Consider the following 20,044-nt stretch of genomic DNA (forward strand, 5'->3'; position numbering starts at 1 on the left):
CTATAATTTTTGAGCTGTTGGACACATATTACATTTTTTTTTAAATGTATTGCTGCTGATTTCAGCTGCAGTCAAAGGTAATTGGGCTAGAGCTGGGAAATGTGGGACGGATAATTATAGGATACGTGAGAGGCAAGAGGGTAGATTCTTTGAAAGAAGAAATCATTTTCTTAGTTTGCTAGGATCAGTCATTTTCTTTCCAGAGGTGGAGGAACTGAAGTAACTGAGTTAAAAGTTTAAAACTAAACTTCCCTGGATAAAAGAGCAATGTTCTGCGCACTTGACCATCTTAGTGTTCATGACTGCATGTTCACAAATATCACCAGATATAGGCAGGGGTGGGATCTGACCGGTTTAACTACCAGTTCAGTGATTTTACATTTTGTGTCTAAATCAACTGAAGGTCAATGTACTAAGGATAAAAAGGGATGGGTAGGGATGGGCATTAATGACTCATTATTCATGCCACTTGAATGGAACACAAATAATCTCTATTCATTATTCATGAGGAACAGTTCCAATTGCCAGATAATCCTCGATTTACAACAGCTCATTTAGTGACCATAAAAGTTACAACGGCACTGAAAAAAAGCTATGTATGACAATTTTTCACACTTATGTCCATTACGGCACCTCAATGGTCATGTGATCAAAATTCAGCCACTTGGTAAGTGACTTATATTTAGGACGATTGTAATGTTCCAGGGTCATATGGTCACCTTTTGCAACCTTCTGACCAGCAAAGTCAATGGGGAAGCCAGATTCACTTAATAACCATGTTACCAACTTATCAACTGCAGATTCACTTAACAAATGTGGCAAGAAAGATAGTAAAACGGAGCAAAGTTCAGTTAACGAATGTCTCTCTGAGGAACAGAAATATTGGGCTCAATTATGATCTTAAGTCAAGGATTGCCTGTACTACTTCTTTCTCACTGACATGCTATGTCCGAGTATATTGGAATATACCTGCAATTATTTTCAAGTATGGTAACAAAATATTTACCAGTTTTAAGATTTCACTGACAGAACTGCCTTATGGGACGCAAGGATTGCAGGGAAAAAGAAAGCCATGAATTATTAGATTTCACACTAGTACATACATTTTTATATACTACAATTATCAGTAAACATAAATACTCCTTTGAGTGAACTTCTGATCACCAGGTGGACGCAACTATGTTGTTTTCTTGGCAAAAGCAGAAGATATTTGAATGGCAGTGATGATCAGGAATAAAAAACTAAAAGAATTGAAAGGGTTGATTTGATATGAAAAATTGCTTTATTTAACAATGTAGGGAGATTTACTATACTTAGAATATTGAGACTATTCTCAAGGCAGCAACATAGCAGACGCTAGAGGAGGCTGGCAGTGCATTTGCCTTACGTACTTTATGAGTGAACTAAAATGGGGTAGACATAGTTCTTGACTATGGTCTTAAATCAAGGACTGCCTGTTCTACTTATTTCTCACTGATATGCTACATCAGAGTATACTGGAATATACCTGCAATTATTTTCAGTATGGTAACAAAATATTTACCAGTTTGGGACAAAACTATTTGAATGCCATTTTTTTCGCATGTAACCTGAGCACTTTTATTTAAATCATCTTTACAAGCAAATGCACTAAAATGATTCAGCAATCACAGCAATACATTTAGACAAGCTTTCCAGGAACTGCTTAGGCTGTGGAACTTTGTGTCCTCTCCAATGGCATTCCACAAGACAGCACAAATAGTCTGTCAACATTCTTCACCAAGAATTTGTGATCCCAGAATCTGAATGGATAATTTATCTGAATTTCTCCAGGGGAAGAAGAAATTCTCCAACAGTTTCTCAAGGGCAAAATTCCCTCTTAGCAGTAGCAGTAGTATTGCTACTGAAAAAGTTCAATGGGAAGAATTCCCTTATGGCACCTTCTCTTGGGATTTAAGTCGAATATTGGATGCCAAGAAGAGGCTACAAACTGTGGGAGAGATGGTTGTAAAATAAAATTTAAGTCCTTTACAGATACCCTTTGACCATTTGAATGAATGGCAAATCCGAGTCATGAGAATTTATCCAACATTCCCTTCTTTGAAAGGATTCCTAAAGCAAATTCATCAAATTGAGTGAGAACTGGTCAAGAAAAGCAGAATTTTCTACATTTCAACAGTGATGTGCGAAGTTGTTTTAATGGTAATTTATTCTTAGAAAATGACGCTTGTTTCAAACATTTGATTTTTGGCTTTTTTGTTATTGTTGTTAACTATTTGACATATCTAAGATAAAGAAGTGGTAAAAATGGAAATTTGGGAAATTTTGATAAAAATAAATCTAAAGGCTACCATTCATTATCTAGTCTTACCTTCCAAAAAATTGACCGTGAATATGATTTTTATTTTACAGAAATAGAAAACATAATTTGAAGTCATCTCACCACTATATAAGAAACTATCACAGCAGAGCTATATGATAAATAAGAAATGCATGTCCTTTCTCTTTCCAACCCAGCCGAACTTTTGAAAGTTGTTACGTAAACAGGGCTAGAACTGTCTGTCAAAATAATATGTCTCCAGCAGCAAAATAGAATAGGACCAAATTTGGTATGGCATAAGCAAATAAATAAATAAATAAAATATGCATTATATCTGGCCAGAGAACACAAAGAAAAAAAATCCCCAGGAAAAAACAGTTAGACAATGGTTCAGAATGTTACCGATTGATCCATTCTAAGGCCAATCCTCCTTCTGTCTCCATTCATGAAGCATTTTTCAAGGGATTGGAAAGAATTCCAGAAGCTATGTTTCACATGTTTTCTCCAGCAGGTTCACTATTATTAATGCAATACAGAAAAAGGGTGTTGGTACTTACCTGACACACCCGTTCTCTTTGAGCTGTGAAGAGCATCCAGTAGTAGTGGGAGGTGCTTCAGTTTCTGCATGTCTAGGCTGGGCTTAATTTGTGGAACGCTCCTCCTCCTCCACGGGACTCCTCCCCAGCGTTCCCCAGTTTTGGCGAAGACGAGAGAAATAAACGCCCTCGTCCTCAATGCCCTAACAATTCGTTGGCCGAAACAGGACCCCACCAGATGGAAAAAGGGTGGGGCTGGATGCTTTTCACAGCTCAAAGAGAACGGTGTGTCAGGCAAGTACCAACGCCCTTTCTCCCATGAGCTGTTTAGAGCATCCAGTAGTGGGACATACCAAAGCTTGGCCTGTCCTATGGGAGGGACTCCATCTGGCCTGGAATCCCCTCCTGGTCCCTGTGGACCCATTGCAGAACTCTTCTGCCAAAGAAGGCCTCAGCGGATGCAAATACATCTATTTTATAATGCCTAATAAATGGCGATGGAGAGGCCCAGGTTGTAGCTCGACAAATTTCAGTTGTTGGTGCCTGTGTGGCCCACGCTGCTGATGTTGCGGCATTCCTTGTTGAATGAGCTGTTATGCCCCTGGGCACCTGCAGTGATTGCGACTGATACATTTTCGCTATCGCGGCCCGTAGCCAACGGCCTATTGTAGAAGGCGAGACCTTGCATCCCCGAGTGTTGGGCTGAAATGACACAAATAAGGCTTCCGTTTTTCTGAAAGCCGCTGTGCGGTTAATATATATTTGTAATGCACGCCTCACATCAAGCCTATGCCATTGTAGTTCCAACCCTTGGGATGGTCTGGGACAAAAATTAGGAAGTATCAGCTCTTGTGCCCTATGAAAGACCAAGTTAATTTTGGGTATAAACGTAGGATCAGGGCGAAGGACCACCCGGTCAGAATGGAAAACACAAAGATCTTGTCTGATAGAAAAAGCTGCAATCTCCGAAATACGATGAGCAGAAATGACCGCTACAAGGAAAACTACTTTATACGTCAGAAATTGGAGACTTGATCATTTCAAGGGTTCGAAAGGGCCCTTAGTGAGTGCGATGAGGACCTTATTAAGGTCCCAGGTGGGATAACAGTGTACCGCTGGAGGGCGTAAATTTGTGGCTCCTCGAAGGAAACTCCGTATGCGTGGATGATGGGAAAGAGATAGTAGGCCTTCACAAGTGAGAACTGACACCAAGGCCGCCACTTGTCTTTTCAACATATTAGGTGATAATCCCTTGTCAAGTCCCTCTTGCAAGAACTCTAGGATTTGAGCCACAGATGGAGAGATGGGATCAATTCAAGACTTGGTACACCATTTGCAGAAACTGGACCATGTGGCATTGTAAATGAGAGTTGTTGAGGGGCATCTGGCGGCTTGGATAGTGGCAATAACTCTGTTGGAAAACTTTTTGCTCTTCAAACGACTCCACTCAACCTCCAGACAGTCAGGTGCAACCACTGAGGGTCCGGATGTTGAAGGGGTCCCTGGGTTAGCGAGACCCTGGCTGGCAGAATTCTCCATGGTGTTGATACGGATAGACTGCAGAGGTCTGCAAACCACAACCATCTGGGCCAGTAAGGAGCTACTAAAAGCAGCTCCACCCTCTCGTCTAGCAGATTCTGGATGACCTTGGGAAGCAGTGGAAGTGGTGGGAATGCATACAGAAGTCCTGGAGGCCAATGATAGCGAAGCTAATTGAAGTTCTCTGCTCCTTGTGAGGGGTACCTGGAAAAAAATCTCAGGACCTGAGTGTTGAGGGCGGACGCAAACAGGTCCACCACTGTCTGTCCAAATGTCCTGACCACCTCTTGAAACAGGGTCGGATGGAGGCGCCACTCCGATTGATTGATCGTGGCTCTGCTTAGCCAGTCTGCCTGTGTATTCGACAGGCCAGAAATGTGCTCTGCTTTGATGGAAAGTAGTTGCTCTCCGCCCAACGACATAAGCATTGCGCTTCCCGCATGAGATGTTTCGACTGTGTACCCCCATTTGTTTATGTGAGCTTTGGCTGTTACGTTGTCGGTCAATATTAGTACGTGCTGATTGCGCACCTGTGGAAGGAAGCTGCGGAGAGCCAGGTGTACTGCTCGAAGTTCCAGCCAGTTTATGCTGCACAACTGTTCTATGACAGACCAGCGGCCTTGGGTTGTGAGTGATTGAACGTGCGCTCCCCATCCAAACAGGCTGGCATCAGTGGTGATGGTAAGTCTGTGTGGCTCTTTGAAGAGACAGCCTCTGTTGATGACTGGTCTGGTCCACCAGAGGAGAGATATGAGGACCTTTGATAGTACCTTGACCTTGTATTTGGAGTTGCTTTGGCTGGAACACTGGTACGGGAGCAGGAACCACTGGAGGGATCTAGTATGAAGCCAGGCCCAAGGGATGATAGAGATACATGAGATCATCTTGCCTAACAATTTTGATAGTTCTGCTAGAGACACCCTCTTAAGACCCCTGATCTCCTTAACTAATTGCTGAATGCTATTTAGTCTATCTGGTGACAGGTAAACTTTGCCTTCCACCGTATCTATGACTGCCCCCAGATGGGTTAACCAAGTCGATGGTATTAAATGACTCTTTTTCCAATTTATTGAGAACCCGTACTGTTGTAGGGATTGTAATGTGTTCTGAGTATCTCTGACTGCTTGAAGAGCGGAAGATGACAAAATCAAGATGCCATCAAGATAACACTGGAGTTGTACAGGGATATCACGGAGATGAGCAGCTAGTGCTGCGAGGACCTTCGTGAACGTCCTGGGGGCAGAAGCTAGGCCGAAAGGAAAGGCCACATATTCGAAATGGTGGTTATTATAACAGAATCTCAGAAATTTATAGTGGGAAGGCCAAATAGCAATATGTAGGTACGCCTCCATCAGGTTTATGGACATGAGGATGTCACCCTTTCTGATGCAAAGTAAGATAGATTGCAGGGTGTGCATTTTAAACTTGCGATATACTAAGAAACGGTTGAGATGTTTCAGATCCAATAATGCTCTCCACCCCTCCGAACTGCTCTGATGGCCCTCGCGTCAGACTGATGGGCTCTGCATAGGGCTAGCTCGGCTCATTTTTTGTCCGGCTTTAATGCCTCCAGAGCTTCACTGGGAATGGAGGAGGATACTAATCCCACTATAGGTTCACCTACCTCGGGAATATTCAACAATTCTGAGAAATCAGGGGCCAAATTGAAATATTTCCTGTCATATCCAGTGGGGGCTGGGTACACCGCTGCAGAGGCCCATTGTTTCTGTACCAGGTCTGAAAACATGGGAGGAACTGGGATCACCTCTGCCTCGACTACTGGTTGGTTTAAAATTAGATCTTCTGATCCCTCTTCTGAAGGAGCTGGAGTGGTAGAAGGGGTTGACTTGTTTAGGCGTGCAATGTTTTTTGCCTTAAACAAGAGAGATCTGAAAAGTTGTGGGCAGAATGAGCCTGTAAAAACAGGTTGGTCATGAGCAAGGCCCTCATCCTCAGACATTCCACTTTCTAAGGGGTCTGCTTCTGACAGGGGCTCGCTGTCATGTATTGATCCTGATTCAATCTCTTCCATTTGATCAATTTGATCGACTTCTTCCTCCTCCTTAGTCAGCCCTTGGAGGGGGACTTCCCCTTGTAAATGTACCTGGGTATAGTGTTACTCCGACCTGGTCAACGACCTCAGCGATCGGGAATCATAATCAGCGATCACAGGATGTTCCCTGGTCAGAACTGCGTGTTGAAGACCTGCTGCAATTCCCTGGCAGATTGCCAGCTCCATCCAGGCCTTCATCCTCTCTGGAACTTCCTCTGGAAGAACGTCATCCTGACGAAGACCGGCAGCCATCGGAATGAATGAAGCTTCAGGAGCCCTTCGTGTGGGCGGTGTCCCAGGTACTTGGGCTTGTTGGCTTTGGGGAGCCAAGCTGCGCCTGGATGAGAGGGAGAGATCTAGAGGAGGAGGAGGGTTGGAAGAGGTAGACAGACCTGGACTGGAGGACGGAAAGTCCTGTGAGACCTTGTGCGTCTCCTGTGTGCACTTATCTATCTGTCTTTGTAAAGCTTTATGACACCTGATGGCATCTCTTTCTGAAGTTTTAGAATTCCCTTTAGCCTGCTTAGGTTTGTGCTGAGATTTGGCTTTGACCTTCAAGGATGAGGTCTGTTGCTACCGTCTGCCATTTCGATGAAAGTTGGAATTGCAGTATGCTTGTTATACAATGCAATACTGTGAATGTGGTTGGCATGCCCAGGGGCCTGATCTGAGGACAGACCGGTTGCCCTGATGATGTTCTTATTGCCCCCTTTCCTTTTTTTAAAAAAATAATACCTATCTATAATGAGTCTTATCTCAGTAATAATATTTTATTGATATTAAAATATTATAATGAATAATTATTATTATTGTAATTATTATTGCAATTATTATTATTGTATTATTATATAACCACTAATAAATATTTATGTATGTATGTATGTATGTATGTATGTATGTATGTATGTCATTCAGCTTTGTTCGGGTATTTTCCCATGTCAGTGTAGTTGTGCTTTTAAAGTTGTAGTTGTAGCGAAAACTTAAGAAAACATATATATATATATATATATATATATATATATATATATATATATATATATATATATATAGTTTTCTTAAGTTTTCGCTGGTACTTACATGTATGTCATTCAGCTTTGTTGGAGTATTTTCCACGTCATTGTAGTTGTGCTTTTAAAGTTGTAGCACGTTTGGCAGAATCTCATCTGCCATCAGAAGCCTGATGATGGCAGATGAGATTCTGCCAACTTGCTACAACTTTAAAGCACAACTACAATGACGTGGGAAAATACCTAACAAAGCTGAATGCCATATATGTATGTATGTATGCATGTGTATGTGTATGTATATGTATATGTATATGTATATGTATATGTATATATATATATATATATATATATATATATATATATATATATATATATATATATATATATATGGCAATATGTATATATTAATTAAATGGCACGATGCTAAGTGCTGAGAATCCAAACAGCCAAATTGAGAATGCCTAAAGGCCCAGAATGATAAGGATAGAGGCCTTCAACAGCTTCCCTGCACAGGCGGACACAGGCCTAGGTGCTCGCTGTTGTGTTGCCGGGTTGATTGGGCTGTGAGGGTTAAGCCAACAAATTAACTGTAGGAATAGCCTCGAATGTAGAAAAAAAACAAGACAAGGGTATAATGATCCCCAGTTTTCCTGAAGGGAACCTCTGCTTGGGACAGAGTTACCTCACACAGCACGAAATGGAATACAGTTAGTGCAGCCATGAGATCTTTGTAAGAAAAGATGGCCTCCGGCCGTTGATCTTTTGGCACGCTCCCCAGCAGCAATCTCCCGCCGTTTGAAGGAATAGCCTCCGATGGCTCTTCCTATAAGGCTAAACAGCGGGGAAGAGTGGAAGGCACTAAGCGTTTGAATCCTCCACCCCAAGTGGTGTTCAGAGGGGGAAGGAAAGCGATACGACTCCATAGTGAGCAAAGAGCTCACACCGCTGTTCAGGTAAAAGAAACTTTGTGGCTATCTGTCGGAATGGCAGGGGTAGAAAGAGCAGTTGTGAGGAGGGGGCGCCGAGCAGCGCCAAAGCCTCCCGCCACTTTGGGGCGTGAATTGGTGCTTCCCTGTAATGCAGGTGATCTCCAACTGCCTGATAAGGAGCCAACGTTGAGAGATCGCAATGCGATTAGAAGGCTAAAGGATTCTAAAGACAAGCTGATTAACTTTCAAACCTGCTAGCAAGGAAATAATTTTTTTCTGTTTTGGCCAAGGAAGGATCACAAGCACTGCCTATCTCTCACGAGGCTAAGCCAAAACTGGGGAACGCTGGGGAGGAGTCCTGTGGAGTAGGAGGAGCATTCCACAAATTTAGCCCAGCCTAGACATGCAGAGACTGAAGCACCTCCCACTACTACTGGATGCTCTGAACAGCTCATGGGAGAATATTAGCAATCCATCAATATGTTGTAGTCTGCTCCTGCACTTTATTACATATTAACAAGGGGTAAATGTAAGCTTTCAAATCTGATCCCTTTTCTTCATTTATTCCCTGGATGTTTTCATTACATGTATAAGACTGGATGATTTAAGTTGATAAAACTTAAAACATTTGCCAATACAATCTTGTGTCTCCAGATTCTAAAAACTGCTTTACAGCTGAAGTGTAACTAGCCATTCCTCCTCTTCAATCTTTCCAACTAGGTAACCACAAACATTTGACAAGAATGATCGGGCACACAATCTGGAAGGGTCAACTTAGGCTCTATTCAAACATTTTGAAATCAAAACGCAATGTGTTGATGGTCACTGTACACTCAAGTCTATTCAAGTATCTGAATGATTGTTCATGGAGCTTTCTATGTATATATACTATACAGAAATAGTTTATCATTGCTTGTTTCTAGAACATAGGTGGTTCATAATCTAACATTAGAATACTGGTATATTTACTTTAATATAAAGCCTTATTATACTAATACTATGAAAAATTGCATCGATCAGAAAACAAATTACAACTTATAAATTCATGTTTGAACATATTAACATGACAGTTGATTGATATTTTGCCTCTTCCACCACAATTTACATTTATTTCACTGTCAGGATGATCATTTTTGCTATTGGTCAAATTAAGTGACAGAATTGCAACATACTGCACTTAGGGAGCCAGGAAATAACTTTGAAGATTGGAAAGCAATCCATAAAGGATTTGAAACAAATATTCCTTCTTGTTTGCTTTACCAGTTCCCTTCATAATCTGTTTTTTCAGCACAGGGCATAGGAAAGGGTTTTAGTTGAATGAGACAGCTGGAACAAGCAGTAATAATTGCTATGAAAATTTTGTTATTTTATTCGTTTTAATAAGCAATCTATTTATGATCTACAGATCTAATATTATTTAAACATTGCTCAATAATTTGATAATAAAATAATTATTTCCCATAAAATTAGAATCAATGTGTACATTAATTAATGTTGGAGACAATTGCTTCATTGTATATTTACAAACACATAGATACAGATCTCTTTCATTTGAATATTTCTATTGTAGCTTATTTGGTTCAAACTATGATCTTAAGTTTAATATAAAAAAATAAATACATACATACTGATGGTTCAATGTTTTATTTACACACAGAATAAGTCCATTTCATTGACAGAACTGCCTTGTGGTATGCAAGGATTGCAGGGAGAAAAAGAAAGCCATGAATTGTTAGATTTCACACTAGCACTTAAATTTATATATACTACAATTATCAGTAAACATAAATACTCCTTTGAGTCAACTTCTGCCCACCAGATGGGCGCAACTATATTGTTTTCTTGGCAAAAGCAGAAGAAATTTGAAGAATGGCACTGATAATCAGGAATCAAAAACTAAGAATTGAAGGAGTTGTAGGAAGATTTATTTACTTTTACTTTATTTTACTTAGAATAAGATTTTATTTAGAATATTGAGATTATTCTCAAGGCAGCAACATAGCAGACACTAGAGGAAGCTGGCAGTGCATTTGCCTTCTGTACTTTATCAGTGAACTAAAATCGGGTAGACATAGTCCTTGACTTATAACCATTGTCAAATCAAAGATTAATGACCATTCAAAGTTACAACAGTCTCAGAAAGAGTGCATAAAACTCCATGCTGCCCCTCTAGACACAGGATCGTGAACTGAGTGCTTCTTCTATTTATGATGGGTTGCCAAGTACAATTCTCTGCCAGCTTTCCCAAAAACTGAATGGGGAAGCTGGCAGGGAAGGCTGCAAGCTCCTACTACCTGTTGAATGATTTCCCCTTTCCTCCAGGATACTAGAGGATACTAACTGGGTTGCACGAATGGGAAATTTGGGGTCTATGTTTGGTTTCTGCTGCCTGCTGCAGGAGTTCCCTTTTAAACATGGAAGGTTGCTGCCTGCCCATCCTTTCACTCTGTCAGTCTTGCTTAATGACCACTTCACTCACAACTAAGATTTCATTGCCAACTATGATCATAAGTTGAGGACTATCTGTAACTTAAACTCTATCATTCCATTAGTAAGCTACATAGGTTACAGAGGAAGAAATGTTAGCAGTAACCCCTTTTTGAGTATGTCAGATGCCTACATATAATACATTTAATACTTGTGACACAAAATATGTATAGCCAATGTACTGTCTATGGGAAAAAAAGAGCACAAATTTCTGTTAATTTAGTGAAAGTAATCTTCCAGTTCTGATGGCAATTGGACCAGGGTTGCTGTTGCTGGGTGATGATGTTATAAAGTGTGACATCACATAACATGTTGTTTAGCGACAGCAATCCTGGCAGTTCTAGTTGGCACAATCCTGAGACACATGGGTAAATAGGAAAGATGTAAGAAGCACGGGAATGGCGGGGTGGTGAAGAAACTGGGAGAACCAGCACAGGCCATAGTGTGAACAGGGAGGCCAGGGTGGTGGATCAGAGTGACCTGCATTCTCTTCTGCTGGGTTCCCCATTGACTTTGCTTGAAAAGTCAGGAGGGAAGATTGCCAATGGCAATGATATGACAGTGAGGGCATAGCAACAGCCAGAACTTTGAGGACTGATCATCATCATCATCACTCATCCAGTGTCATTGAAACTTTTAATAGTTGCTGAATGAATGGGTTGGTGAGGGAATAAGATTCACATGTGCCCAAATTCTAAAATGGATCACATTTATGATATCTGGACATTGAAGAACCTTCACCACAATTTTCAACTGCTACACAAGTACTTATGCATCTATTTAAAATATCGGTGTGACTATCCATATCATATAACATAACTCTGGGAAGCTAACAACAAATATACAAACAATAAATTTGAAAAAATTTAAAACTTTTGTACTCCTATGCACCATTGCAATCCTCTCACAGAACCACAAATACTGGGCTCCCCTTCACTAAGCCAATAGGGAAGGCATGTCTTAATGGCCTTCTGGAAGGCAAGGAAGGTAGGGTAGGTCCTCTGTACCTTTAGGATGTCTGTTCCATAGAGTAGGAGCAACTACAAAAAGACTCATACTCAAGACAAGTACTACCAATTGACATTTAAGAGAAAGGACCCACAGTTGAATCCCCCACACCCTTCCAGTGGGACAGGTAGATGTATAACGATAAATTACTATCCCAATCAATTCTGGTATGTTATATCAGCATGAACAATAGCTGTATTTGCCTCATTCGAATCAGATAAATGTCTTCATTATACAGGTGAAACTCGAAAAATTAGAATATCATGCAAAAGTTCATTTATTTCAGTAATGCAACTTAAAAGGTGAACCTAATATATGAGATAGACTCATTACATGCAAAGCAAGGTAGTTCAAGCCATGATGTGGCATAATTGAGATGATTATGGCTTACAGCTCATGAAAATCCCAAATCCACAATCTCAGAAAATTAGAATATTACATGCAATTAATAAAACAAGGATTGTACATAAAACAATATCGGACCTTTGAAAAGTATAAGCATGCATATGTACTCAGTACTTGGTTTGGGCCCCTTTTGCAGCAATTACTGCCTCAATTACTCAATTATTCAATTACTGCCTTGCATCTCCAGATTGTCTGAAAACTCTAGCTGGACAACTGGTAGTTTCAACAAAGTTTGCTGAGTTCCAAGGAATAATATAAGCCAAATTCCTAAATTTCTATCCTGCTCTTTTCTAAGGATTTTTTAAGACCTGACAACAAGTTGGTAACACTGTACATTAACAATAATATATAAAGATTAATGGCTATAAATTTACTGCTTAAATTTATATAGAAAGGAAAACCAAACATTTGAGAAAGCAAGGCTGCTTCTGTTTTCCTAAAGGACAACTCAATATGGGTCTTGGAAAACAGTAGCTGAATCTGAAGAGATTTCCAAATACAGAATGCAGCTAGACAGAAAACGAATGAGAGAAAAAGAGCAAAGAATCCCGTTATACACAGCTATATATGCACAGTTATATATGCTGCAATATATACCTGATATGCAATAAATCTGCAAAACACCAAAAACACTGAATAGGAGAGCGGAGAAATAGTAACAAAGAGCTGAAATGGATAGATGGATTATGTCAAAAAGAAAGAAATAGGAAACACTGCTCACCATATATGTCCTTGAGTGTCACAGGACTATGAATTTCTATGTATCAGAAAATGCAATTGCATATTACACTATAATTTCACATTCCAGAGATAAAATGTGCAGTTAAGGGAAATGTTATACTGTATATTGTAGTTTTAGGGAACTGTTGCCAGATACTGTTGTAGCCTACCAGCAGCCAGCGGAGCTGGCAGCAGATTCGGACAGTAAGGAGGTTGGGGAGGAACACAGGCCAGTCCTGGAGTCTAGGGAAGGCTCTAATGAGTGCTCTGCGTCAGAAGCAGAGAAGAGGCCAGGGCCGTCTGACAGTTATCAGCTGCCTTCAAAGTTGGACATCGACAAAGTTGGACTGGAGCCTGTTCCCAGTGTGCACATGTGCAGAGCTGACAGAAGAAGGGAACATCTAAGGAACAAGGGTCAACTTGGGAGTAAAGCCACAGGTGGGCAGTGAATGGCCCTTCCCATAGGGAATAAAAGAGGAGCGAAAGGAGAGTGGGTTTTGCAAGAGACAATTAGTTCATTTGGGTGAAGATCTGTTCCTGCATCCTTGCCAAGTATTGTTTGCTACAGTGTGGCATCTGAAAGATATCAGCCTGGCAGCTCTCCAAACCTGATAAATATCTGTAATTGTGAAATATCTTGAAAGACTGTTAGCCGTGCCTTTGCTGGAGAGGAATTCACTGAAAACTAAATAAAAGGGGTTTATCAGAACGAGGAGTCAGCTTCATGCTGTTGGGGAAGCCTAGGTCAGAACAGGTACAGAGTAATTTCAACTGTATTCAAGCATTCATCCCATTCAACACATTTTGGGCCCACCTATTTAATCACCAACACTGCATACATACACACATATACACACCTGTTTGAAGATGCAGAGGACTGACAGGCAGCAAAAAGAGAGAGGTTTTCTTCCCAGGCTGCAGCTTCTGTTTCGGGGGAATGGTTGCTGACAGAGGCCTGATCACTTTGCTCTTGAACCCTTAATTTTTCTCCTAGCAAAAAGATTACAGCACAACCATCAGCAAATTGATGAGGCAATGTTTCAAATGACATTTACTTCAAAATATCTATTCTCTTAGTCTATAATTAAGAACATAAGGTCGACTAGTTTCTATATTGCATAAAACCTTGAAAATCCATCCTTTAAACTACTTATTGCTAAACCTTATAGAATGTTATTTTGTAACTTTAAAAAAAAACCCCACATTATACAAATCTAGACTTCAAAGACTTCAAATGATAGAATGCCTTTCTGATATTGGAAGAGAAGGAATAAACTGCAAGAGAAATGAATGAGTATGTAATCAAGAACACTTTTTCCCACACTTCACACAGAGGTTAGCAAACCTGAAGAAAGAAAGCTGCTCCCTCTTCATTGAGTCACTGAGGACAGAAAAATCTTACTCTTGTGAAGCTTTTCAGATCACAACAAAGCTCTTTTTGATAAAGCGACCTCAGCCTTTTAAATAAATAACGCAACGGCGGCACATTGGGAAAGTAGAGTGGCTTTGCTCTACTTTCCCAATGTGCCGCTGCCGCTGCGTTCAAGGCACTGGCCTTGCAGGCTCACCCCATTGACTGTTGCACTGAAGCGGTGCAAGGGGCTCAATGGGGTGAGCCAGTGGAGCCGGAGCCTCGAACGCAGCAACGGCACATTGGGAAAGCCACTGGCTTTGCTCTACTTTCCCAATGTGCCACTGCTGTGTTCGAGGTGCCAGCCCTGCAGACTCAACCTATTGACTGTTGCACTGCTCCGGTGGCTTTGCTCTACTTTCCCAATGTGCCTCCATCGCCTTCGAGGCACTGGCCCTGCAGGCATGTCAGGAAAGTAGAGCAAAGCCAGTCTGGCTTTGCTCTACTTTTCAAACGTGCCGCCACTGCCGCGTTCGAGGTGACAGCCCTGCAGGCCCAACCCATTGAGCCCACTGTACTGAAGGGACCTGCCCAAGCAAGTCCGAGAGGAGCAATGCACCAAGTCAATGGGGTGAGCCTGAGAGAAGGAAAGAGAGAGAGAGAGAACTGGTAGAATCCCACCCCTGAATTGTGCCCTGCAAGGGGCTCACTTCCAGCACCCCCCTGCTGCCTCTTAGTACTCCCTGCCAGCCTCTTAGCGCCCCCTTAAGGCATCCCACCGCCCCCCAGGGGGTGGTATCGCCCACTTTGGGAACCACTGCACTAGAGCAATCCTGGATGTTTTCTCACCTTGGATTTTTTCTCCCCTTGAAAACCATCTTTTTAGTATGATTTCATTATTTTATCTAGAAATATTGATCAATTTTTCAAAGTTATGGATTGCAAAAGGATTGCAGACCATAAATTTGATATCCTTCCACCCAATAAGATTTCTGCCCATACAAAGGAAGAATACTATTGCTGGATAAACTAAAAGCAATAAGTTTTATTCCTGGAAGCCTTTCGGATTTTGGGAGCTTCAAGGGCTACATAAGATGTCAATAGTAAGGTTCAAAAAACCCTATTTCTGTTTATTTTTATAAAGAGATTAATTTTTTTTGAAAATGTCAAGATTCAGTAGCAGGCCAAAAAAGCAAACTTGTTAACTTAAAAACAATTGGGATTTAGATCCTTACAATGAAGTGACTGCCAAGACGAAAGTGCAAAATAAGAAGTTTTCCATAGAAGTATAAAAAATGAATCCGTTCATAAATAAAAGTATTTTTGTTTTTAAATTTGGATTTCAGATACAATACACTCACAGCCATGCCATTCCTTTTCACTGTGAGCAATAATATGCAAAGTTTGGAAAAATAATATTAAGCAAAAGAAATCTGAGGAGATAAGAAAAAAAGGAGATCTCAGTAAATCTAATTTATACCAACATAATTCATTATTATTTCCTCATCCATCACTTCCTTGCTAACCATCCTTGCTTCTACTACATTTATATAACAACTGGCTCTCATTCTTTAGACTTTATTTTTGCCTCTTTTGAAGGATCTCATCAACTCCATTTAATTGACTTTCCCAATAATCATCTTCCTCTCAGCCAATTTTCCTTCATGTGATTTATCTTCATTCATTAGCCCTTTATGGCCAAACCACTTCTCTCATATTTTTCATACTGATCATTCACTTATGCATTGAATTTATTCACACCCATTGATTCATGACATATTTCTTCTCTTTTACCATCCACACTTAAGTAATCTATTAAAGAACTGCCACAAAGAAGTAGGAGTCAACCTATTCTTCAAAGAACCTGAAGGTAGAATAAGAAGCAATGGACAGAAACTAATCAAGGAGAGAAGCCACTTAAAAATAAGGAGTGCAGTGAGAACAATTAATCCTTGGAAAAGCTTGCCTTCAGAAGTTGTGGGTTTTTAAGAAGAGATTGGACAACCATTTTTCTGAAATGATATACAGTCATTTGCTTAGGGAGGGGGTTGGATTAGAAGACTTCCAAGGTCCTTTCCAACTCTGTTATTCTGATATTCCCATTGTATTCAACTTAGTTTTATGTTTCTTCTGATATGATCAACTCTTACTTCACTTAATAAACTACAGATAATACAGATAATCAGAGTTGGAAGGGATCTTGTAGATCATCTAGTCCAACCCCCCACCCAAGCGGGAGAACCTACACCATTTCTGAAAAATGGCAGTCCAATCTCTTCTTGAAAGTCTCAACTGATGGCGCTCCCACAACTTCCAAGGGCAAGCTATTCCATTGGTTGATTGTTCTCACTGTCAGAAAGTTTCTCCTTATTTCCAGGTTGAATCTCTCCTTGGTCAGTTTCCATCCATTATTCCTTGTCTGGCCTACAGGAGCTTTAGAAAATAGCTTGACCTTTTCCTCCCTGTGAAAGCCCCACAAATATTGGAAGACCACTATCATGTCTCCCCTGGTCCTTCTCTTTATTAGACTACCCAAGCCCAGTTCCTGCAACCGTTCCTTGTATGTTTTAGCCTCCAGTCCCCTAATCATCCTGGTTGCTCTTCTCTGTACTTTTTCTAGAGTCTCAACATCTTTTTTATAATGTAGGTGCGGTCTTACTAAGGCTTTGTAGAGTGGTATTAGTATTTCCCTTGATCTTGACTGTATCCCTTTGTTAATACAACTTAGGATTGCATAAGCTTTTTGGCGGCGGCTGCACACTGCTGGCTCATATTTAGCTGGTTGTCCACTAAGACTCCAAGATCCCTCTCACAGTTACTGCTATTGAGCCTGGTTTTCACCCAGTCTATATGTGTACTTTTGATTTTTCTTGCCTGAGTGTAGGACTTTATTTTTCTCTACATTAAATTTCATTTTGTTAGATATGGCCCAGTGTTCTAGTCTGTCAAGATCCATCTGGATCTTGAGCCTATCTTCTTGGGTGTTAGCTATTCCTGCCAACTTAGTATCATCTGCAAATTTGGTAAGTTCCCCTTCTATTCCCTCATCTAAGTCGTTAATGAAGATATTGAAGAGTACTGGGCCTAAGACAGAACCTTGTGGCACCCCACTGCTTACTTCCCCTCCATGTAGACTTAGACCCCTTAAGGACTATTCGTTGAGTACGGTTTGCCAGCCAGTTGCGAATCCATCTAGTGGTGGTGCTATCTATTCCATGCTGGTTTCTTCTTGGATTTCTTGTTTTTCTTTCTCAGTAGTATTGTGCTGGTCTGGGCTTCTATGAGCATACTTTTTAGAACTCAACTGTCCTAGAGAGTTATCTTCATTTCTTTTGAAAGTGTCACATTACTCATTATTTTTCTACTAACATTTGCATCTATTAAATGTTTTCCATCCATTTTCACATCTTTAGTAAGCATTCTATTAAGGTACCCAAAATCACATTCTTGCTTACTGTTCCACCATATATGTGTATGACTTGCCACTCATTCACTCACTGTTTTCTGTCACTTTGGAGTTTGATAATTTTCTTTTCACATCCATACTTTCCATTACACCTAATAAATCTAATACTGTTCATTACATACTATATTATATATTCTTCAATACATCTAACAAATCTAATAATTACATCTAATAATTCAACAAAGACTGCAAATCATTTTTCAGCAATGAAATTGTTTGCATATAAAAGTACCTACACATTTGTGTTCTTAACTAACATGGCCAATATTTCTTATATGTTTATCCATGAATACTTTAAAAAGCCAAATATTCGCATATCTTTTCTTACTCTTGACTCAGTACTGAATATTCATATAACATTCTGTTTACTCTCACGCGTGATTTAATTCCATGGTATATCTCTCTTACAAGGAGCAACCAATCTACAATTCCAGATTTATATAAAATATTCCATATTTCAAACCTATTCACTTTATCATAAGACCTGTCCAAATTTCTCAGTGATCTACTGATGAGCTACATGGTCTTTAATTCCAAGAAAAATTAAACGGCATTACATTTTCCAAAATTTGTTTATTGTCATTTCTTGTATCCTTTGGATCAGAATTTTGCCCAAATACTTTCCAGATATGCTTGGTAAATTATTTCCAATGGATTCCCGTATTCATTGCTGTCACAGTAACAGCATTTTTTTCATCTGTCAGACACAGATGCTTTTTAATATACACATTGATCGAATTAGACAGTCACTTGTACAAACCATACCCACATTTTTTTTCAGTTCTATCATTTATATCTGTCGTTTTACTATTTTTCAATATTCTGAAAGCATTTATAATTTCCTTTTCATCATTTGTTCCCCTTGGAAATTAAAAAATAAGGCTCCATTTCAATTCTACTTAGTTCTCTTCACTCTGCGGGAAGCTCCTTATTTAGTCCTTTCGCTAACTTCCAAAACAATTTGAAATTGCTTTGGAACAATATTTGGAAGTGGAATTTTTAACAATTTTTTTTTATATACATGTACATTTTGCATGCAATGTTCCTTAATATACAATTGTTGTATGCAGTTTTTCATACCATTTTTTAAACTCAAAGAATATTTTTTAAAAATCCAAGAGAAGTATAAAAACCGAGAAATGACTGAATTCTGACTCACTTCTAAATTTATTAGTTTATATCAAAAAGTTAAACAAATTTATAATTCTTGCTTTATAACTATGCATCTTGCTCTAAATCATTTCACATACTTCCTTTTTCATCTATCATCAACTATTGTTCTGCCAAATATGCCCCATACCAACATGTTCCTTATAATAAGAATTAGAGTGCATTCAGAAAATATTCCCATCACTTTTATCAATTTTGTTATGCTGCATCTGGATTCTACAGTTGCTGATTTTTTTTCTCACTAATCTATTTTTAGTACCCCAGAATGACAAACATCTCTGGGTGAGGCAGATCTCCATTCTCATGAAAGATCAAGCTGAGAATTGTCTGAATCGCATTTTTCTGTTTGAGATGTGGAAAAAGGGAATCAGGACAATAAAAGATGGGATTTTATTAAGGAAAGTTTAAGGAGAGGAGAAAATATAAACTATAAATATTATTGGTAGGATCTAGACCACTTAAATTTAAAGTTTTTTAAAGCCTACATCACTACTTTTATTTTAACTTTAGACATTATTTACAGTTGGAAAGAAAAAGGATGAAAGTTATGGAAAACAGATTGATACATTAGTGAAACAAAATTTGCATTCATCTGCAATTCACAGTAACTGTTGTAGAAAATATAGGTCCATGACAGCTGAGGGAACAAACCCCATAGACAATATCGGCAACAAAAATCAGAGATATAAGAGCAAAAGAAAACTTTATCTGAAGATCTTTTAAAATGTCTGTATTTCATCCATTGTTAATATGAGTCATCTCAGCCATTCTATATAAATAAATCTCCACAACTACAGAATACCTTCTGAAGGCATATAAATTAGCTAGAAAGAAAAATCATAAATTAAAATCAGCTGGGTAGCAGAAATTCAGACCATGAGAAAAAATAACTGCAACAGGATTTCCGGTCTGCAGCGCTTCAGAGCAGGCAGGAATCCGCGACTGTACACGGTTTCTGCCTGTGTTCACTGCCCGAGTGCCCTGAGCCATTTGGCTTCGGGGCTAAGCCACCTCCATAGAAGGTGGCGAAGATAGGGGGGCTCTGGCAGGGTCGAGAGATATCGCACCTCTCTT

General features: G+C 39.8%; 1 protein-coding gene across 5 annotated transcripts in view; it reads right to left on the minus strand.

The window, feature by feature from the left end:
* The window catches only part of RAD18 (RAD18 E3 ubiquitin protein ligase), a 140,031-nt gene that overhangs the window by 43,800 nt on the left and 76,187 nt on the right, over positions 1-20,044 (minus strand). For all 5 annotated transcript variants that reach the window (XM_087923713.1, XM_087923716.1, XM_087923714.1 and 2 more), the window contains one exon: positions 13,841-13,973. In XM_087923713.1, coding sequence (XP_087779839.1) covers positions 13,841-13,973 — 133 coding nt within the window. The remainder of the gene's footprint in view (positions 1-13,840; positions 13,974-20,044) is intronic.

Source organism: Pseudonaja textilis, chromosome 2, assembly GCF_049901715.1.
Source record: "Pseudonaja textilis isolate UNSWEBS1 chromosome 2, rPseTex1.2, whole genome shotgun sequence".
NCBI classification, from domain to species: Eukaryota; Metazoa; Chordata; class Lepidosauria; order Squamata; family Elapidae; genus Pseudonaja; species Pseudonaja textilis.